Source organism: Sorex fumeus, unplaced genomic scaffold (assembly GCF_029834395.1).
Source record: "Sorex fumeus unplaced genomic scaffold, SorFum_2.1 ptg000007l, whole genome shotgun sequence".
Lineage (NCBI taxonomy): Eukaryota > Metazoa > Chordata > Mammalia > Eulipotyphla > Soricidae > Sorex > Sorex fumeus.
The window spans coordinates 707465-724138 of NW_026606064.1; the positions used below are offsets into that span (position 1 = coordinate 707465).

Sequence of the window (16674 nt, forward strand, 5' to 3'; positions counted from 1 at the left end):
TTATATTTAATGTTAGTTCCAATTTAAAGTGAGAAAAGCTGACAGGGAGAATGCAGGGGAGGCACAATGAGACAAAAATAAGATCAGATGAGTGCACAATCATCTGTGCGCCTCCCTAAAGCAGTGGTACGACATGGAAAGTATCATGCTAAGTGAAATGAGTCAGAAGAGAGGGACAGACATAGAAAGATTGCATTCATCTGTGGAACATAAAGTAACAAAATAGGATACTAACACCCAAGAATAGCCGAGATAAGTACCAGGAGGTTTACTTCATAGCTTGGAGGTTTACTTCATAGCTTGGAGGCCAGCCACACATGCTAGGGGAAAAGGCAGCTCAGATAGAGAAGGGAGCACCAAATAAAGAGTGTTGGGAGGATCCTCCCAGGATGGGAGATGCATGCTGAGAGTGGACTCTAGACCGAACATGATTGCCACTCAATGCCTCTTTTGCAAACCACAGCACCCAAAAGGAGAGAGAGAACAAAAGGGGATGCCCTGCCACAGAAGTAGGGTGGGATGGGGAAGATGGGGGGTGGGAGGGATACAGGGATCAGTGGTGGTGGAGAATGGGCACTGATGGAGGGATGGGTACTCGATCATTGTATAACTGAAACCCAAGCACAAAAGTTTGTAAGTCTACAACTGTACCCCATGGTGTTTCACTAATAAAAATTAAAAAATAAATAAATAAAATAAAATAGAGAATAGAAAAAAAGAACTTATGCAACTCATCAACCTTTTAAAAGTAACGTGATTTTTTCAAACAAAGCAAAAAAAATAATACTTCAATTTTTGAATCTGGAAAAAAATAAAGCACCTTGTATATTTAAATAATGATGACAAAGTGGTCCATTTGTGCAACCCGGGATGTGTCAGGTAATATCATTGAAAGAGATGGAGCAGGAATCTTGCAAAGTACTAATTCTGAGGACACCTGTGACCCACTGTGAGTGTGCAGAGTAATTAGGTGAAAAGAAAAGAACTCACAGAGATGTGCTCTTGGATCCATAATGGGAAACAACCTCAAGAGGCAATAAGCTCCTGTTTCCAAGACTAAGGTATCAACTGCGAGAGTTTTTTCTGGGTCATATATCTTGTGAAATGATATTACTTCACTAGCTGTTTTCTTTGGAAAATAAGGAACTATTCTACGTAAAGAAGAACTATCAGGAAAGTTCAGAGAACTGTATTTTATGTAGGGATCTAGTCAATAGATGGTCAAAAGAAGTACAACTGAATAATTAAGCATTTTAGTTAGCACAAAATGGAATTTTGTAACCAGTCATAAATAAGTAGTCACTTGGAAATCTTATGGCTTTATTCCTCAAAATCCATGCATCTTTCTCCCATATATACTACCTCAAAATGTTGGGGTTTTTTTTAATAAAATAAATTTCCAAGATATTTCAGGTTTAAACTTAACTTGAGATTAGAATATAGCTCAATAAGTTGAGTACATACTTTGCATACAGGAGGCCAGGTTCAATAAAGGGCATTGCATGGTCCTCAGTCAGAACCAGGAGTAGGTACAAGAATGACTGGATATGTTATTCCCTAAAAGAAAACATACTTGGGACTGGAGCAATAGCACAGCAAGTAGGGCATCTGCCTTGCACTTGGCCAACCCAAGTTCGATTCCCATCACCCCATATGGTCCCCCAAGCACTGCCAGGAGTAATTCCTGAGTGCAGAGCCAGGAGTAACCCCTGTGCATCGCTGGGTGTGACCCAAAAAGAAAAAAAAAAGAAAAGAAAACATGATTAAACTGATGCTTTTAAAAAGATGTATTGACTACACTGACTTCATTTTATCCTGGACAAAATAGAGATTTTTCCCTCCAGATTCTAGAGTATATGCATTCGGGCTTAGAACGCATGAAATACATCAAATAACACTACGTGTTTATAGTTTTATAAAGAATTAAGCCAATGAATCAGTCAGTTATTTGCTTGCTTTGATTCCAAATGTTTGGTTCCATATATTGACATATATGGTTTGAATAAGTGAACATTCCAGATCATCTTTTGGAAGTTGTGTCTGCTTGGTATCTTCACAATAACAAAAGCACTTCATATAATCTTGAATTGATAAGACTTCCAGGTGTAACTTCTCTTACAAGTTGATCTTGTTGCCATAAAGATACTACAAGGAGTGGTAAATGTTTGCATAAAGAAATTGAAACAAGTTAGACCAATGAAAAATGGAGATTAAGATGCTAGGATTTCAAATGGGGTGTCATGGATTTTGAAGTATTTATCCACCTTCTATTTCTTTTTATTTTTCCAGATCCTTTAGTGAAATGAAGCTAAAGTTTGCTATTCCTGAGAGGAAGGGTGGACTGCTTAAGCTCAAAGATGTGGTAACTGAGAACCTAACCAAAAGACTCCTTTGCAACTTTTTGTCTCTTGAACTAATTCATTTGGTACCACCTGTGTGAACATGTTCCAATCTCAAACTACTGTCTTGGTTTTCAGACTCAAGTTTTAGATATGAAGAGGCAGAAACTTAAAACTTCAGGCACCTGTGATAACTCCTTCAACAAGATTTCAGGTGCTGGTTTATGAGAATTCTGCCTTCTCTCTAATCCAATAAATTCTCTTATGAAAGATGAATTAAACCACTCTCCCTCAAATTTCTGCCAAAATAATCACATAAAGCCGTAAACATTCCCTGTGGTCTCTATAAGAAAAAGGAGGTATATTTTCCTCACTGACAAGCAAGGAAAGCGATTACGAAATAAGCACGGGTTCCAAATGCAATTATGCCACTCAAATCTGGAAACAGTGTAATTTAACATTTTTAGCAGCTGATCCTAGGCAGTCTTTATCCAAAAGGCCATCTAGAGTTCTAATTCTGGATGATTATGATCAAATTTTAAAATCAACAAAAGACATAAAATACCACTTTGAACTTTAAACAGACTTTATTCATTCGTTAATTCTTCAAATACTTTTGGACCTCTCTCTTTAGCAAGCACTGTGCTCAAAAACGGAATTAAAACAAGGGTGATAAGAATGTCCAGCATTGAGAGGTTTGTCTTTGGTACCTGAAAACAGGATTGGAATAGTGAAGAGGTAGCAAATGTAGCAGTTTTATTTATTTTTTTTATCATCTACCTAAAGGTGAAATTATGTGCATATTGCTGAAATGCCTTGGAACCATGTTTTGACGCTGAAAGGAGTAAAGAACGCATCATATTAAATGAGAGATACCTAGAAATTCGTCATCTTTCCGTTTTGCAGGTCCAACATGCTAGACATGGAAGGAATAAATAAAACTGCCAAGATACAATTTTTCTTTCGCCCTTTCTCAACTGACCCTAAGATACAGGTACTCATATTTGTGGCCTTCCTGGCAATGTACCTAACGAGCCTCGGTGGAAATGCCACCATCGCAGTCATTGTCCAGATCAATCACTCCCTTCACACCCCCATGTACTTCTTCCTGGCTAACCTGGCGGTTCTAGAAATCTTCTACACTTCTTCCATTGCCCCACTGGCCTTGGCAAACCTTATTACAATGGGAAAAACTCCTGTCTCCTACACGGGTTGTGGCACACAAATGTTTTTCTTCGTCTTCCTGGGAGGAGCGGACTGTGTCCTTCTGGCAGTCATGGCCTATGACCGGTTTATAGCCATCTGCTACCCTCTGAGATACACCATCCTCATGAGCTGGCCCTTGTGTGTGGAGCTAATGGTAGGGTCCCTGGTTCTGGGGTTCCTGCTATCAGTGACACTAACCGCTTTGATCTTCCATCTCCCATTCTGCAGTAACCACGAGATATACCACTTCTACTGTGACATGCCTGCAGTCATGCGTCTCACTTGTTCAAACACGCATATTCACGAGACTGCCTTATATATCATCAGCTTCATTGTCCTCAGCATCCCCCTCTCACTCATCTCTATCTCCTATATCTTCATCGTGGCAGCCATCCTGCGGATCCGCTCGGCGGAAGGGCGCCACCGAGCCTTCTCCACCTGCTCTTCTCACCTCTTAGTGGTCCTCCTGCAATATGGCTGCACTAGCTTCATATACTTGTCTCCCAGTTCCAGCTACTCTCCTGAGAGAGGACGGGTGGTCTCCGTGGTCTACACTTTTATCACCCCTATTCTAAACCCCTTGATCTATAGTATGAGAAACAAGGAACTGAAAGACGCCCTACGGAAGGTACTTAGAAAGTTCTAGGTAGGGGGGTCATGTGCTTCCTTAACTTGCGACCCTTTTGAGAGATAAAATGGGTTGCTCTTAATATCATGCTAGATGTCTCAGAGGGCTTGGAATTCATGCTGTGCATGGGCGAGCCCCAGGTTCAATCCCTGCACTTCTGAATACTGCTTGAAATGACCCCTGAATTTGGCCTAAAACCAAAAAACAATAATAAAAATACAAATTAATAAAAAAAAAATAACTAAACTGGTACCATTAGCATATGACAGGAAAGTCATCATAAACTGGAAATAAATGCAAGTGGCTAAGAGAAATAAAGCTGGGGGTGGGGGTGGGGTCCAGGATATCTCTGTGGCAAAAGGGCCTGCCTTGCAAGTATGAGGTTTCAAGTTCAATGCTAGTGCTGCCCTACATTCATGAAGCACAGTCCAGATTGTTCTGCTCTTCGGGACCTCGCAAACCACACGAGAGTGTATGACCTCCGAAGTACCACAGTCAGTTAGGTAAGCACTACTAAAGTATGAAACCCCTGGGCCAGCACCACAGCTCAAACACGGCATGAGTACCGTGATGAGGTTCGTGAGCCCTGTTGTCCACAAAAGCAGAGTGAAAACCCTGTTGTCCACGAGTAAAAGCAGAGTGAAACCCCTAAGTTTCAAGCTTAGAAACTTGTGTTTCTTAGAAATGTGTGCAAGCTTAGAAAGTAAAGTGAGTGACTATGTCCTCCAAACTCCTACCCCAGCAAACACATTAACCACGTGTATGTAGGAACCCTGGTCACTGTATCAGCAAAAAGGGGGGAAGATGAGGAGAGGAGAGGGGAGGAGAGGGGAAGAAGAGGTTGCCTTTATTATATAGAACAACATGATATCCTGAATATGGATAAATAAAAAAGGGACCATCAGCATTAATTGGGAATCAACTATCTAGTAGGAACTCTATTTGGATTATCATATTTACCCCATAGAAAGTACTGTGTTGATTTTTTCCAAAAGAAACCAAAAGTACTAACAAAAGTTAAATCGAGGATAAGAATTCAAGTATTGAAGCCGAAGCAATAGTATAGCAGATAGGGCACTTGCCTTACATACAGCCAACCCAGGTTCTATCCTATCATTCCATATAGTCCCCTGAGCCCTATCAGGAGTGATATCTGAGCACAGAGTTAGCAGTAAGCCATAAACACAGCTGGGTTTGCATCCCCTCCAAGAAGAAAAGTCAAATCTGGGATAACAATTCAAGTATTGGAATTAGAGCGATTCCAGTCACTACAATTCCAAAGTGTACAGTGGATAGAACACTTGCCTTGCATGCAGTAGACCCCAAAACCCCATAAGGGCATCCCACGTGGTTCTCAAAGCATCTCCAGGAATGATCCCTGAATATAAAACCAGAAATAAGTCCTGAGTAAGGTTGGTATGCCCCCACACCCAGCAAAAAAAAAAAAAGAAGAAAGAAAAGAAAAAAATAATTTAAGTATTCAGAAATCTGAAAATCAGTTGTTTTCACACCATGCCACTCTCCTTGATCTAGTCTTCTTCTTGCTGTGCTAGTAGGATCTCTGTATAAGTCCTCCCATCTCTCTAGGCTTCAGTCCATATAGCAGGGGGGAAAGAGTTTTGATAGTTACAAAAGGGAACATCTCCATCCTCACCCCAACCCCTACTGCCTGCATTTTTTGTTTTGAAAAAGAAAACTGCTGATGGTGTTTATAAATTCCTAAACATACTCCAATAATGGAAAAAAGTGTTGTTTACTTTAATAACTGAAAATATAGGAAAGGAAGAAAATGAGTATCTCTCCAACATCATCTCAAACAGCAAGCTTGATAATTCGCACTTCCTTAAGAGAGATCACTAAATTAAAAAACATTCCCTTCTTGTGGGGCATCAACTAGAAACTTCCTTTCCATAGGCCCTGTTTTTCCCTTTCTATGATTCTTTTTGACACAATGGCTTTGCACGTGGATCTGGAAAGACTTTTCATTTCCTGTAAGTCTTCCAATCCTCTTTTTACTAGGACAAGAAAACTTTTCTTTTAGGTTATTATATTTGGGACTTCACCCCATACCAGGAATCTTCTACGGTTTCTCTAGTTCTACACCCTTCTACAATTTTTTTCTTTTTTCACACCCGGCGATGCACAGGGGTTACTTCTGGCTTTGCACTCAGGAATTACTCCTGGATGTGCTTGGGGGTCTATATGGGATGCTGGGAATCGAACCCGGGTAGGGTTCATACAAGGCAAACCCCCATCCACTGTACTATCTCTCCAGCCCCCCTTCTACAATTTTTTAAACCTGGAAATAAACATACTACACTAGAAATGCTATATACTGGAGAACTGTTACTTTCATGACCTGTAGACCTTATATTCAAAATTTATCTTTGTCACTTGAGCTTTTTAAGTTTTCTACAAATAAAACCTCCATATTTCAATTGACTTCCAAGTTTGCCTGTTCACAATTTTTATGAATCTACATCTTGAATTTGCCATCTAAAACTATATGATTAGGTTTGTGTTGATCCAATCTACCAAAATCATCTTCAAGATTGATTTTATTAATCATAATTTTAGCACAGCGGGTAGGGCGTTCGCCTTACACGCGGCCAACATGGCCGACCCGAGTTCGATTCCTCCGCCCCTCTCGGAGAGCCCGGCAAGCTACCGAGAGTATTTGATATGCCAGACACAGTAACAACAAAGTCTCCAATGGAGACGTTACTGGGCCCGCTCGAGCAAATCGACGATCAACGGGAGGGCCTTTACCTTTACCTTTATGTCATGTCAAAATGCTATCATATTTCATTTCCTCAACTTGAATCATTCATAAATATCTAGAATGGGGCAAAATAAATGAAGCACCTTTGGGATTCCTGACTTTTGGATGTTGTCCAACTTTACAGAAATCTGTTCAATTAATACCCTCTGTGAAAATTTGTCACTATTATGACCTCCAGGAGATCACACCTCTTTATATTCAAGCCTTTAGGAAGATAGGCTTGTCACATACAGACAATTCACCGACTGAAAAAAAAGCAGGAAAGGACATATTTGTGTCAGATCGAACAGAATTCAAGTTAAAAAATAATAAGAGATAGGGAAGGACATTACATACTGGTTTTGATATCAATAAAGCAAGAGGACTTAATTCTCATAAATATAATTACATCATTTGAATAGGTGGCAACATTTTTAATGTTCCTGGTAATAGACCTGAAGAGACATATCTATAGCAACACAAAGGTAGTGGAAAATTCTAAGATGCAACTCTCATCATTGGACAGATAAATCAGAATACATATCTTTATAAGATATGAGAAAAGTACATACAGTTATATACAGTCTTAATATTGGGTTGTGCCAAGACTAGACCAATAGAAAGTAGGGCATTTGCCTGGGACACAGCTGATCTGGATTCGATCCCCAGCATCCAATGAGATCTCCCGAGCCCACCAGGGGAAATCCCTGAGCACAGAGCCAAAAGTAAACTCTGCCAACAGCAGGGTGTGATCCCCTTCCCCTAAAAAAGTATTGTGCCAATTCACAAAACAAGAAAAAAATCTTAATTATTAATCGCTGTACTGCAGAACTTAGTCCTCGCTTACAATTATTTTGTTATCTTTGTGTACAGTAATTAAATAAAACTTCTATTTTATTCTTAAGCACGATGATTATGCCTTAAGATCACACAATGTCATCTGAGAATTATATCATACCCACATATATATCCCTAAAGGTCCTAGTTTCCTTTAATAAGGCCCAGGATAGTGAATCTGAAGAGTCGATAATTACTGAGCTGAAGCCCTGGTCTCCTGACAAATCCCTTGCTCCAATGTCAACATTCAAAACTTCAGCTTCCATTTTTTGGTTAGCTAGAATTTAAAATCAATTGTTTCTTTTATTTCCTGCTTTACAATACCCTTTGCTTTGATTATACCTTTTACCAACCAAGACGACTGAAAACAAGCAATGTGGTACTTCTGATGACTTCCCCCTTTGAATATGAAAGTTTACACACGTTCAGAACTTTGCTATGTATAAAACTTTTTTTTTTTTGCTTTTTTAGGTCAAACCTAGCGATGCTCAGGTGTTACTCCTGGCTCTGCATACAGAAATTACTCCTGCTACTGGTGCTTGGGGGACATTATGGGATTCTGGGAACTGAGCCCGCGTCGGGCATGTGCAAGGCAAACGCCAAACCCACTGTACTATCACTCCAGTCCCCAAAATCTCTTTCAAGAGAATACTATAATTTTTATTCTTCATAGAAATTCCAATGAGACTTATCGTAAACTTTCTGCAGACTATAAAACGTTACATAAAACAATTATCAGACTTGCTCTAGGTCATCCAACTAGTAAGAGACAGAAGTAGAAGTTCCATTTACATGTTCTAATTGCATTCAATGCACAAGTTCCCATGATAACCTACTGTTTTGCAATAATATTTGATCTGAAACCTTGGTCTCCTGACAGATCTTTTCTTCCTATGTCAACATTCAAAACTTCAGTTTTCATTTCTGCGTTTTGTCAAGGTTTTGTCACTAATTATTCCTTGTTTCCCTTTTATATAATACTATGGACTTTGAATATTCCTTCCTAATTCAAGAGGGTGAGTTAAAAGTGAAATGAGTCAGAAAGAGGTGGACAGATATAGAATTATTCTATTCATTTGGGGAATATAAAATAACATAAGACTAACACCCAAGGAAAATAAAGACAAGGGCCAGGAAGATTGCTCCATGATTAGAAGCCTGACTCATGATCTGTGGGAAAAGACAGCTGGGATAGAGAAGGGATCACTAAGTCAATGATGGTTGGGGGAATTACTCGGAATGGCAGATGTGTGCTGAAATTAGATAAAGGCCCAAACATGATGGCCTCTCAGTATCTGTGTTGCAAACCATAATGCTCAAAAGTAGAGAGAGAGAAAGAAGGAAACTCTCTGCCACAGAGGAAGTATGGGGAGTGGAAAGGATACTGGGAACATTGGTGATAGAAAATGTACACTGGTGGAGGGATGGGTGTTCGATCATTGCATGACTGAAACTCGATCATGAAAGCTTTGTAACTGCATCTCACATTGATTCCATTTAAAAAAGGTTGAGTTATCATTATTTCAAACATGAGACTCTGATTTTCTCTATCATCTGCTGTATAAAAACTTAGGTCCCATATTCTCACTACATTTACTCACAGTGTGAATACCAATTCAGGAAAATAGTTCACAAATAAATCTGATAACTATAAACAGAAGCTGGCATATATCTTCTATGAAAAACTACTTTATTGCTTCCAGAGTTGGGAACCAATTATTTTGATGCTGATTGGCAAAGATTATATAATGCTGGGAGTAATAAGATTACATATTCAACATCTTACTTTATAAAAATATTATGAGCCTTAAAGATACAGGGACATATCTTTATATACTTAACTAGCACATAGCAGACCTCTATTCAATCTATAGTCCTGTTTATGGACTCCTGAGCACTGGTAGTAGTGATTCATGAGCACAGAGCCAGGAGTAAATACTAAGCACAACAAAGTATGGCCCAAACCTTTCCCCTTGCAAAACAAAAAAAATTGTAAGAAAAAAAATTAGGAATATTCTCAGAAGGTCATGAGGCTATAGGAAGCCTAGAGCCCAATTAACATGAATATCAGATCAGTGCTCATTCTAAATGACATTAACTAGCAAGAAAATTCTCCATATCCTGTTCTCTAAAACACGTTATAATGAGTATTACATTTAAAGGTAGGCGAAGATCTTATTTTCATAATTCCCATAATTCTCTACTACTACCAGTGCTCCAATTCTCCTATTGTAATATTTTATAATTGTATATCAATTTACTATTTACAAATTGTTTTCACATGCATTTAGACCTCAAGACAAAACTCTTGCTATTTTAATACATCATCATTATTTAGCAATGAGAAGTACTGCTCAGTTTTGTGAGAAAAGTGATTTGCTTAAGATTTTCCGCATAAGTGCTGAAAGTAGACTATAAACCGAACATGATGCCACTCAATACCTCTATTGCAAACTATAACACCCTAAAGGAAAGAGTGAGAAAAAGGGAATGACCTGCCACAGAGGCGGGGTGAGGTGGGGGGGATTGGATGAGGGGTGGTAGAGCTACTGGGATCATTGTGGTGGAGAATGGGCACTGCTGGAGGGATGGGTACTCGATCATTGTATAACTGAACCCCAAGCACAAAAGTTTGTAAGTCTACAACTGTACCTCATGGTGTTTCACAAATAAATAAATAAATAAATAAATAAAATTAAAAAAAAAAAAAGATTTCCCCATTAGGTGCTTGCCTTGCATGTGGCTGACCAAGGTTCAATCCCTGGCACCCCACATGTTCCTGCCAGAAGTGATCCCAAAGCACAAGGCCAGGATGAGCCATGAGCATTGCTGAGTGTGGCCCAAAAAACAGAAAAAATGATGTGTTTATAGGTGTTATATGAGAAAATAATCTTCAAAATAATATATTATTAAAAACTCTTCAAAATAATATAAGGTAAGGTAAAGGTAAAGGTCCTCCCTTTACCTCCCTTTACCTTCATCAATTTGCTTGAGTGGGCCCAGTAACATCTCCATCGTGAGACTTTGTTGTTACTGTGTTTGGCATATCAAATACATCATGGGTAGCTTGCTAGGCTCTGCCATGCGGGCGAGATACTCTCGGTAGCTTGCCGGGGTCTCCGAGAGGGGCGGAGGAATTGAACTCGGGTCGGCCATGTTGGCTGCGTGCAAGGCAAACGCCCTACCACTGTGCTATCACTCCAGCCTAAAAATATATATGTTTTATTTTATTTACTTATTTTTTTAGTAGTGAAACACCATGAGGTACAGTTTTTTTAAACATGGAGTGAGACATTTTTTAAAAGGTTGTAATTTAAGCAAATAAACTGATTTTATCACAAATCACAAATCATCCTGTTATTCGTCGATTGCCTCAAGCAGGCCCCAGTAACGTCTCCTTCATCCTAGCCCTGAGATTATATTCAAGGCTCTTTAGGAGAATGAGACCCATCATTGTTACTGGTATTTGGCATATTGGGTACGCCACAGGGAGTTTGCCAGACTCTGCCCTGTGGGCAGGCTACATTCGGTAGCCTGCCAGTTTGTCCAAAGTAGGAATGAGATGTCATAATAAGATGTCGGGGCGGGGAGGAAAGTTCAACCCGCTCCCCTCCAACGGGCCCCAGCGAGGGCAGCCAGGCGTGGGGGCAGGAGACTGCACTCTTCTCTTCCGGGAGCTGGTTTTTATAGTCCTCTGAGTCTTGGCCGCTGATGGGATTACATGGCGCCAGGGGGCCAGATGGTGGGTGTGACCCCCGCCTACTGGAATTTGGAGGATCTGGGTGGAGGATGGTCGGCCCCAGTCCAAGTAGGCTTGGAGATCTCGGCCCCGGAACCCACGTGACTTTGTTCCTCTGCCAGTACCTTCATGTGTGGTCTCAGCATGAGACCACATGAAGAATGGTCTCAGCATGGTGGTGACTGGTCCTGGAGGTCTTCGGCTGCTGGAGCCCTGGTCAGGGCGGGGAGGAAAGCTCAACCCGCTCCCCTCCAACGGGCCCCAGCGTGGGCAGCCAGGCGTGGGGGCAGGAGACTGATTTTATAATTCAAAAAATATGTATATATTAAGTGATAAATTGTGTGAAAAGAGAAAGAGTTGCTAGGAAGAAGGTATAATGAGTCTTAATAACAATGATCAATTATTATAGTCACAATAATATATACTAAATAAATAGCTTCAGCTGCCAGGGTGGGGAGGGAAACTCAACTCACCCTCCTCCCCGGGCCCCAGTGAGGACAGTCAGGCATGGAGGCAGGAGACTCTGTGCTATTCTCTTCCAGGAGCTGGGTTTTATAGTCTCTTGGTTCCAGACCTCCGGTTCCAGCCACAGCCATGCTTAAGACCACTCTCCACACGTTCGGACCAATCTCACGCATGAAGGAACTAGCAGAGGAAACCTGGTGTGTGGGACCCGGGGCGTAGATCTCCAAGCCTGCTTGGATTGGACCTGGGGCCTCCTCCACCCAGATCCCCCATCTTCCAGTATGTAGACATTACACCCACCAACTGTCCCCGGCGCTGTGTAATCCCATCAACGGCCAAGACCCAGAGACTATAAAACCCAGCCCCCAGGAAGCACAAGGCCGCATTTGCGGCTGCATGGCATCTTATTATCTAGTTCTTGCTTGGAGAACTTGGCAGGCTACCAAAAGTATCCTGCCCACACTGTAGAGTCTGGCAAACTCCCCGTGGTGTATTCAATATGCCAAAAACCAGTAACAGTGATGGGTCTCATTCTCCTGACCCTAAAGAGCCTCGAATGTGGCACTTTCTAAAATCTCAGGGCTAGGACAAAGGAGACGTTACTGGGGTCTGCTTGAGGCAATCGATGAACAACAGGATGACAGTGAAATAAATAGCTGTTGGAGATAAAACAGCTTTAGTTATGGTTTATGAGACATTCCTAGTGACCAGACTCTGAAAGTTAAATACCTCAGTGCAGCTGAAGTAGAGCAATACACAAAACTGCTGCAGGTGCTCTGACTTGACAGAAACTCTTGAAAGTGTGTCTGACTGCTGAAAGGAGCAGTAGGATGAAGGTTCTTGCCATGACTTGGCACTTGATTGTGGGCAGGGATTTAGGGACGTTCAGAGATGTATCACAAAGTTGAAAAGGCTTGACGATTGAAAGATTTACAGTAACACTTGAAACAGACAGCAGGTTCTCCCTCTGGAGAAAGGGAGGCAAGCCCTCAGTCAATCCCAGTAGGTTTCTTAGTAGATTTCTAGTGACACCACCAAATTTCTTACCTCTGTGTTCAGAAGTCAACTTGTCCCTAGAAAAATTAAAATTCTGCTTTTCTTAAACAACATCGGGTGGGGGGGGGGGGGGGAAGAAATCTGTTGACTGGGAAGCACTGCAGAATTGTGATCTAATTTTTGATTTTCCATCCAAACAGTGACTTTTCTAAGATCCTGATCTCATCATTTATGTCAGTGTTCTTATAATTTATGTTTGATTAAGAGAGGTAAGAATTCTAGCTTCCCTCCCCTGTCCTGAGAACCCCAGTTGCCCACGAATGGGCCCTCTGGCTACTCAACAAGCTACTTAAGCCATGATCCCAGAGACTCAGAAACAAATCTCAGAACCCAGCGGCTTTAGCAGAAATCCCTCCAGATTTAATTATTAAGATTTCAGAATTCCAAAATCACGGTAGTGACCATGTGATATCATATCCTGTTCATAATCAGCAATAGAAAACAAATTATCTAATGCTGCCTTTTTGGAAAATCTGAATGTTGGGATAAAATTCCAAATAATAATTGTAGGTCTTCTGTCGAAATATTGAATGTAATCAAAGTAGAGAGAGAGTAATGTGGAAATCATCTGCAACATAGGTAAGGGGAGTCTGTGGGATGGGGGGTATACTGGGGTTTTTAGTGGTGGAAAATGTGCATTGGTGAAGGGACGAGGGTTTCATCATCGTATGACTGTGACTTAAACCCGAAAGCTTTGTAACTGCTCTCACAGTGGTTCAATAAATAAATTTATTTTTTAAAAATTCTAAAAATATTTTCTGTGAATTAAATAACTTCCAGTTTTTGATCGGAACGATAGTACCTCGGGTAGGACGTTTGCCTTGCACACAGCCAACCTGAGTTAAATCCCTGGCATCCCATATGGTCCCCCAAGCACTTCCAGGAGTAATTCCTTAGTACAAAGCCAGGAGTAACCCCTGAGCATCGTTGGGTGTGACCCAGAAAGCAAACAAATAAAATAAAATAATTTCCAGTTTGTATTCAGAGTAGAGAACCCTCTGACAAGTTCAAATGAAGACACCTGAGAGGCTGACTTCTGATCCCAAGAATGTCAATGAGCATTGTGTGGTAAGTAGTCATAATTCCAACACCACACCCATCATGAATGTACCAAGCCCCCTCCCCCAAGGAATGCAACTCCCCTCCCTTTCAACTACCATCACCACTAATTCCTGTTGCATTGCCTTTGGCACTTTATTGCTACCTTGTTGTTTATTTTTTAAGTCCCACATATGAGAGAGATCATTATCTATCCCTTTTCTTCTGACTTCACCTAGCAAGATACCCTCTACTCTCATCCATGTTGCTGTAAATTACAAGATTTTGTTCTTTCTTAAAGCTGCATGTATTCATATATATATATATATATATATATATATATATTATGGGAGTTCTTTTAATTTTCTTTGTTTTTTTCCTCCCATGAACAAAATAAGTCACACATTTGAAAATAATGCACTCTGCTTAGGAGAAAACCTACCCAAGCTGTGAAAGAGATATTTAATCATTTATTCATTCAACATGTACAGGTTACATACTAAGCACTGGAGAGAGAGTAATAAGATACAGAGTTTATCTTGCAAAGGTTTTATATCTATGACACACTATATAAAAGACCCTTAAAACAAATGATCACAAAAAAAAATGATTGTTTGAGTAAGATACACAAGACGTACAACCTATAATTTACCACATACAAGAATGTTTGCATTGTCCGACTGTAATCAGTAAATTTTTATTAACTCTCCAAAGATAGGCATCTATATTTGTGCTGCTTCTAAAGTGAACATACACAAGAACTGGAGAAAAAGTATAGCAGGCAAGGCACTTGGCTTTCACATAGTCATTTTGAAGATCTCAGCAGAGGGATGGCACAAGATCTTCTTAAACTGTTCTTCTCATCTCACTGTAGTTCTTCTCCAAAACAGTTGCTATAGTCTTTTGTACTTATTATCCCAGTTATAGCTATAATCCCAAAATGGACTGTGTAGTGTCTGTTGTTTATACATTTGTCACCCTTCTCTTGAATCCCTTGATGACAAACAAGGAGCTGAAAGATAGATTAAATAAGGTGATGAAAAGACACAAAATGAAATGGAAACGTCGGGGTTCCTGAACTCAGATGGATGACAATAAATCATTCCTCAAAAAACTGTAAAGACTGGAGACAGCTCAAAGACCTTTGTGCATGCTTCACAAGTTGGAGACCCACCACATTTGATTGCCAGGCACTACATGGTCACGCTGAGCAATGCCATGAATGACCCTCAAGTACAGTGCTAGGAATATCCCAGAATACTACTGGTTGTGACCCCAAAATAAACAAATCAATAATTAATAATAATAATAATAATGCCAAGGATCACATAACCTTGACTTTTGGGAACTGAATGAGAACTACCTCTGCCCTGGTTCTTATTTCTATGTCTCAAGTACAGTGTAAGCTCTGGACAACAGGTACTGTCATTTAAGAGAGAAGGGAAAGAGAGACAGTATAAGTGTTAAGACCCTAGCCCTACATTAGGCTGACTGCAGTTTGACCTAATGCCACAAGCCCTCCAGCCTGGCCCCACGCACTGCCAAAGTGACCCAGGTAATAGACATAGCAGCGGAACTGCATCTTATGGTTTGGGATTGAACCGCAGACAGCTGGCTCAGAATCACCAGAAAGAAACTTCAGGTCTCCTAATGACTGTTTGGAAGATTCCCCAGACAGTTTTTTTTTTTTTTAAAAATTAAGAGCTGGGCTGGAGTGATAGCACAGCAGATAGGGCATTTGCCTTGCACACGGCTGACCCGGGTTTGATTTCCAGAATCCCATATGGTCCCCTGAGCACCGCCAGGAGTAATCCTGAGTTCAGAGCCAGGAGTAAACCCTCTGTGTCGCCATGTTTGCCCCCTCCCAAAAAAAAGCAAAAAAAAAAAAAAATTAAGAGCAAAAAATCAACTAAAATGGAGTAAGGATAGGAATGCCTAATAGACCAGAATTATGATAAAGAACCCTAATATCCGGGGGTATGGGGCCGCCAGCAGGTCAATCTGTACCTGTGACGTGAATGCATCAGTAGCCTGATGGCGCCTTCAGACTTCCAGATACCCCAAAATTGCTGTTGTGCCTTTGGCCAGACCCCAAAACCTTGGGGCAAAGTTTACCAAGAAAGTAAACAGCCCCTTAATGCCCTACTGAGGTCACGAGTTGCCCCCCATGAGCGGCTCTCCGGCACGGCCATGGCTCCAGAAGCACAAGGACTTAATGCAGAGCCCAGCAGTTTGCGGCAGAAAAGTGAATGGACTATGTGTTAATCCACGGTACCATGCCTGCCCGGGAGGGAAGGGGTGTCACTCCCTTCCACCCTTTTCCCCGTGGGCAGCAAGATGACAACCTCCTCAGAGCTTTTTGGAAAGCCAGGTATGAGCCGGTGGTGACAAGGCAACTGAAACCTCATGGGAAAGGGGGGGCGTTCCCGGCTCGTCCTTCATGCCCTACCGAGGTCACGAGTTGCCCCCCACGAGTGGCTCTCCGGTATGGCCATGGCTACAGAGCCACAGAAATCAATCTCATAATTATCTGGCTCTTGGCAGAAATACCTCCAGGTTTAATAAGTAAAATATCAGAAATCCAAATTTGCGCGGCTGCTATCGC

At 41.1% G+C, this 16674-nt stretch overlaps 1 protein-coding gene across 1 annotated transcript; it reads left to right on the forward strand.

Annotated features, from left to right (window-relative positions):
- The first annotated feature begins 3261 nt into the window (after positions 1–3261).
- Positions 3262–4191, forward strand: LOC130016490 (olfactory receptor 10V1). Its single transcript, XM_056107199.1, has one exon. It carries the CDS (start codon positions 3262–3264, stop codon positions 4189–4191), a length of 930 nt encoding a protein of 309 aa, XP_055963174.1.
- Positions 4192–16674: the final 12483 nt, after the last annotated feature.

Bases quoted from the DNA above. Each gene is read 5' to 3' on its own strand.
- LOC130016490 (XM_056107199.1), top strand. From the start codon at position 3,262: ATGGAAGGAATAAATAAAACTGCCAAGATACAATTTTTCTTTCGCCCT.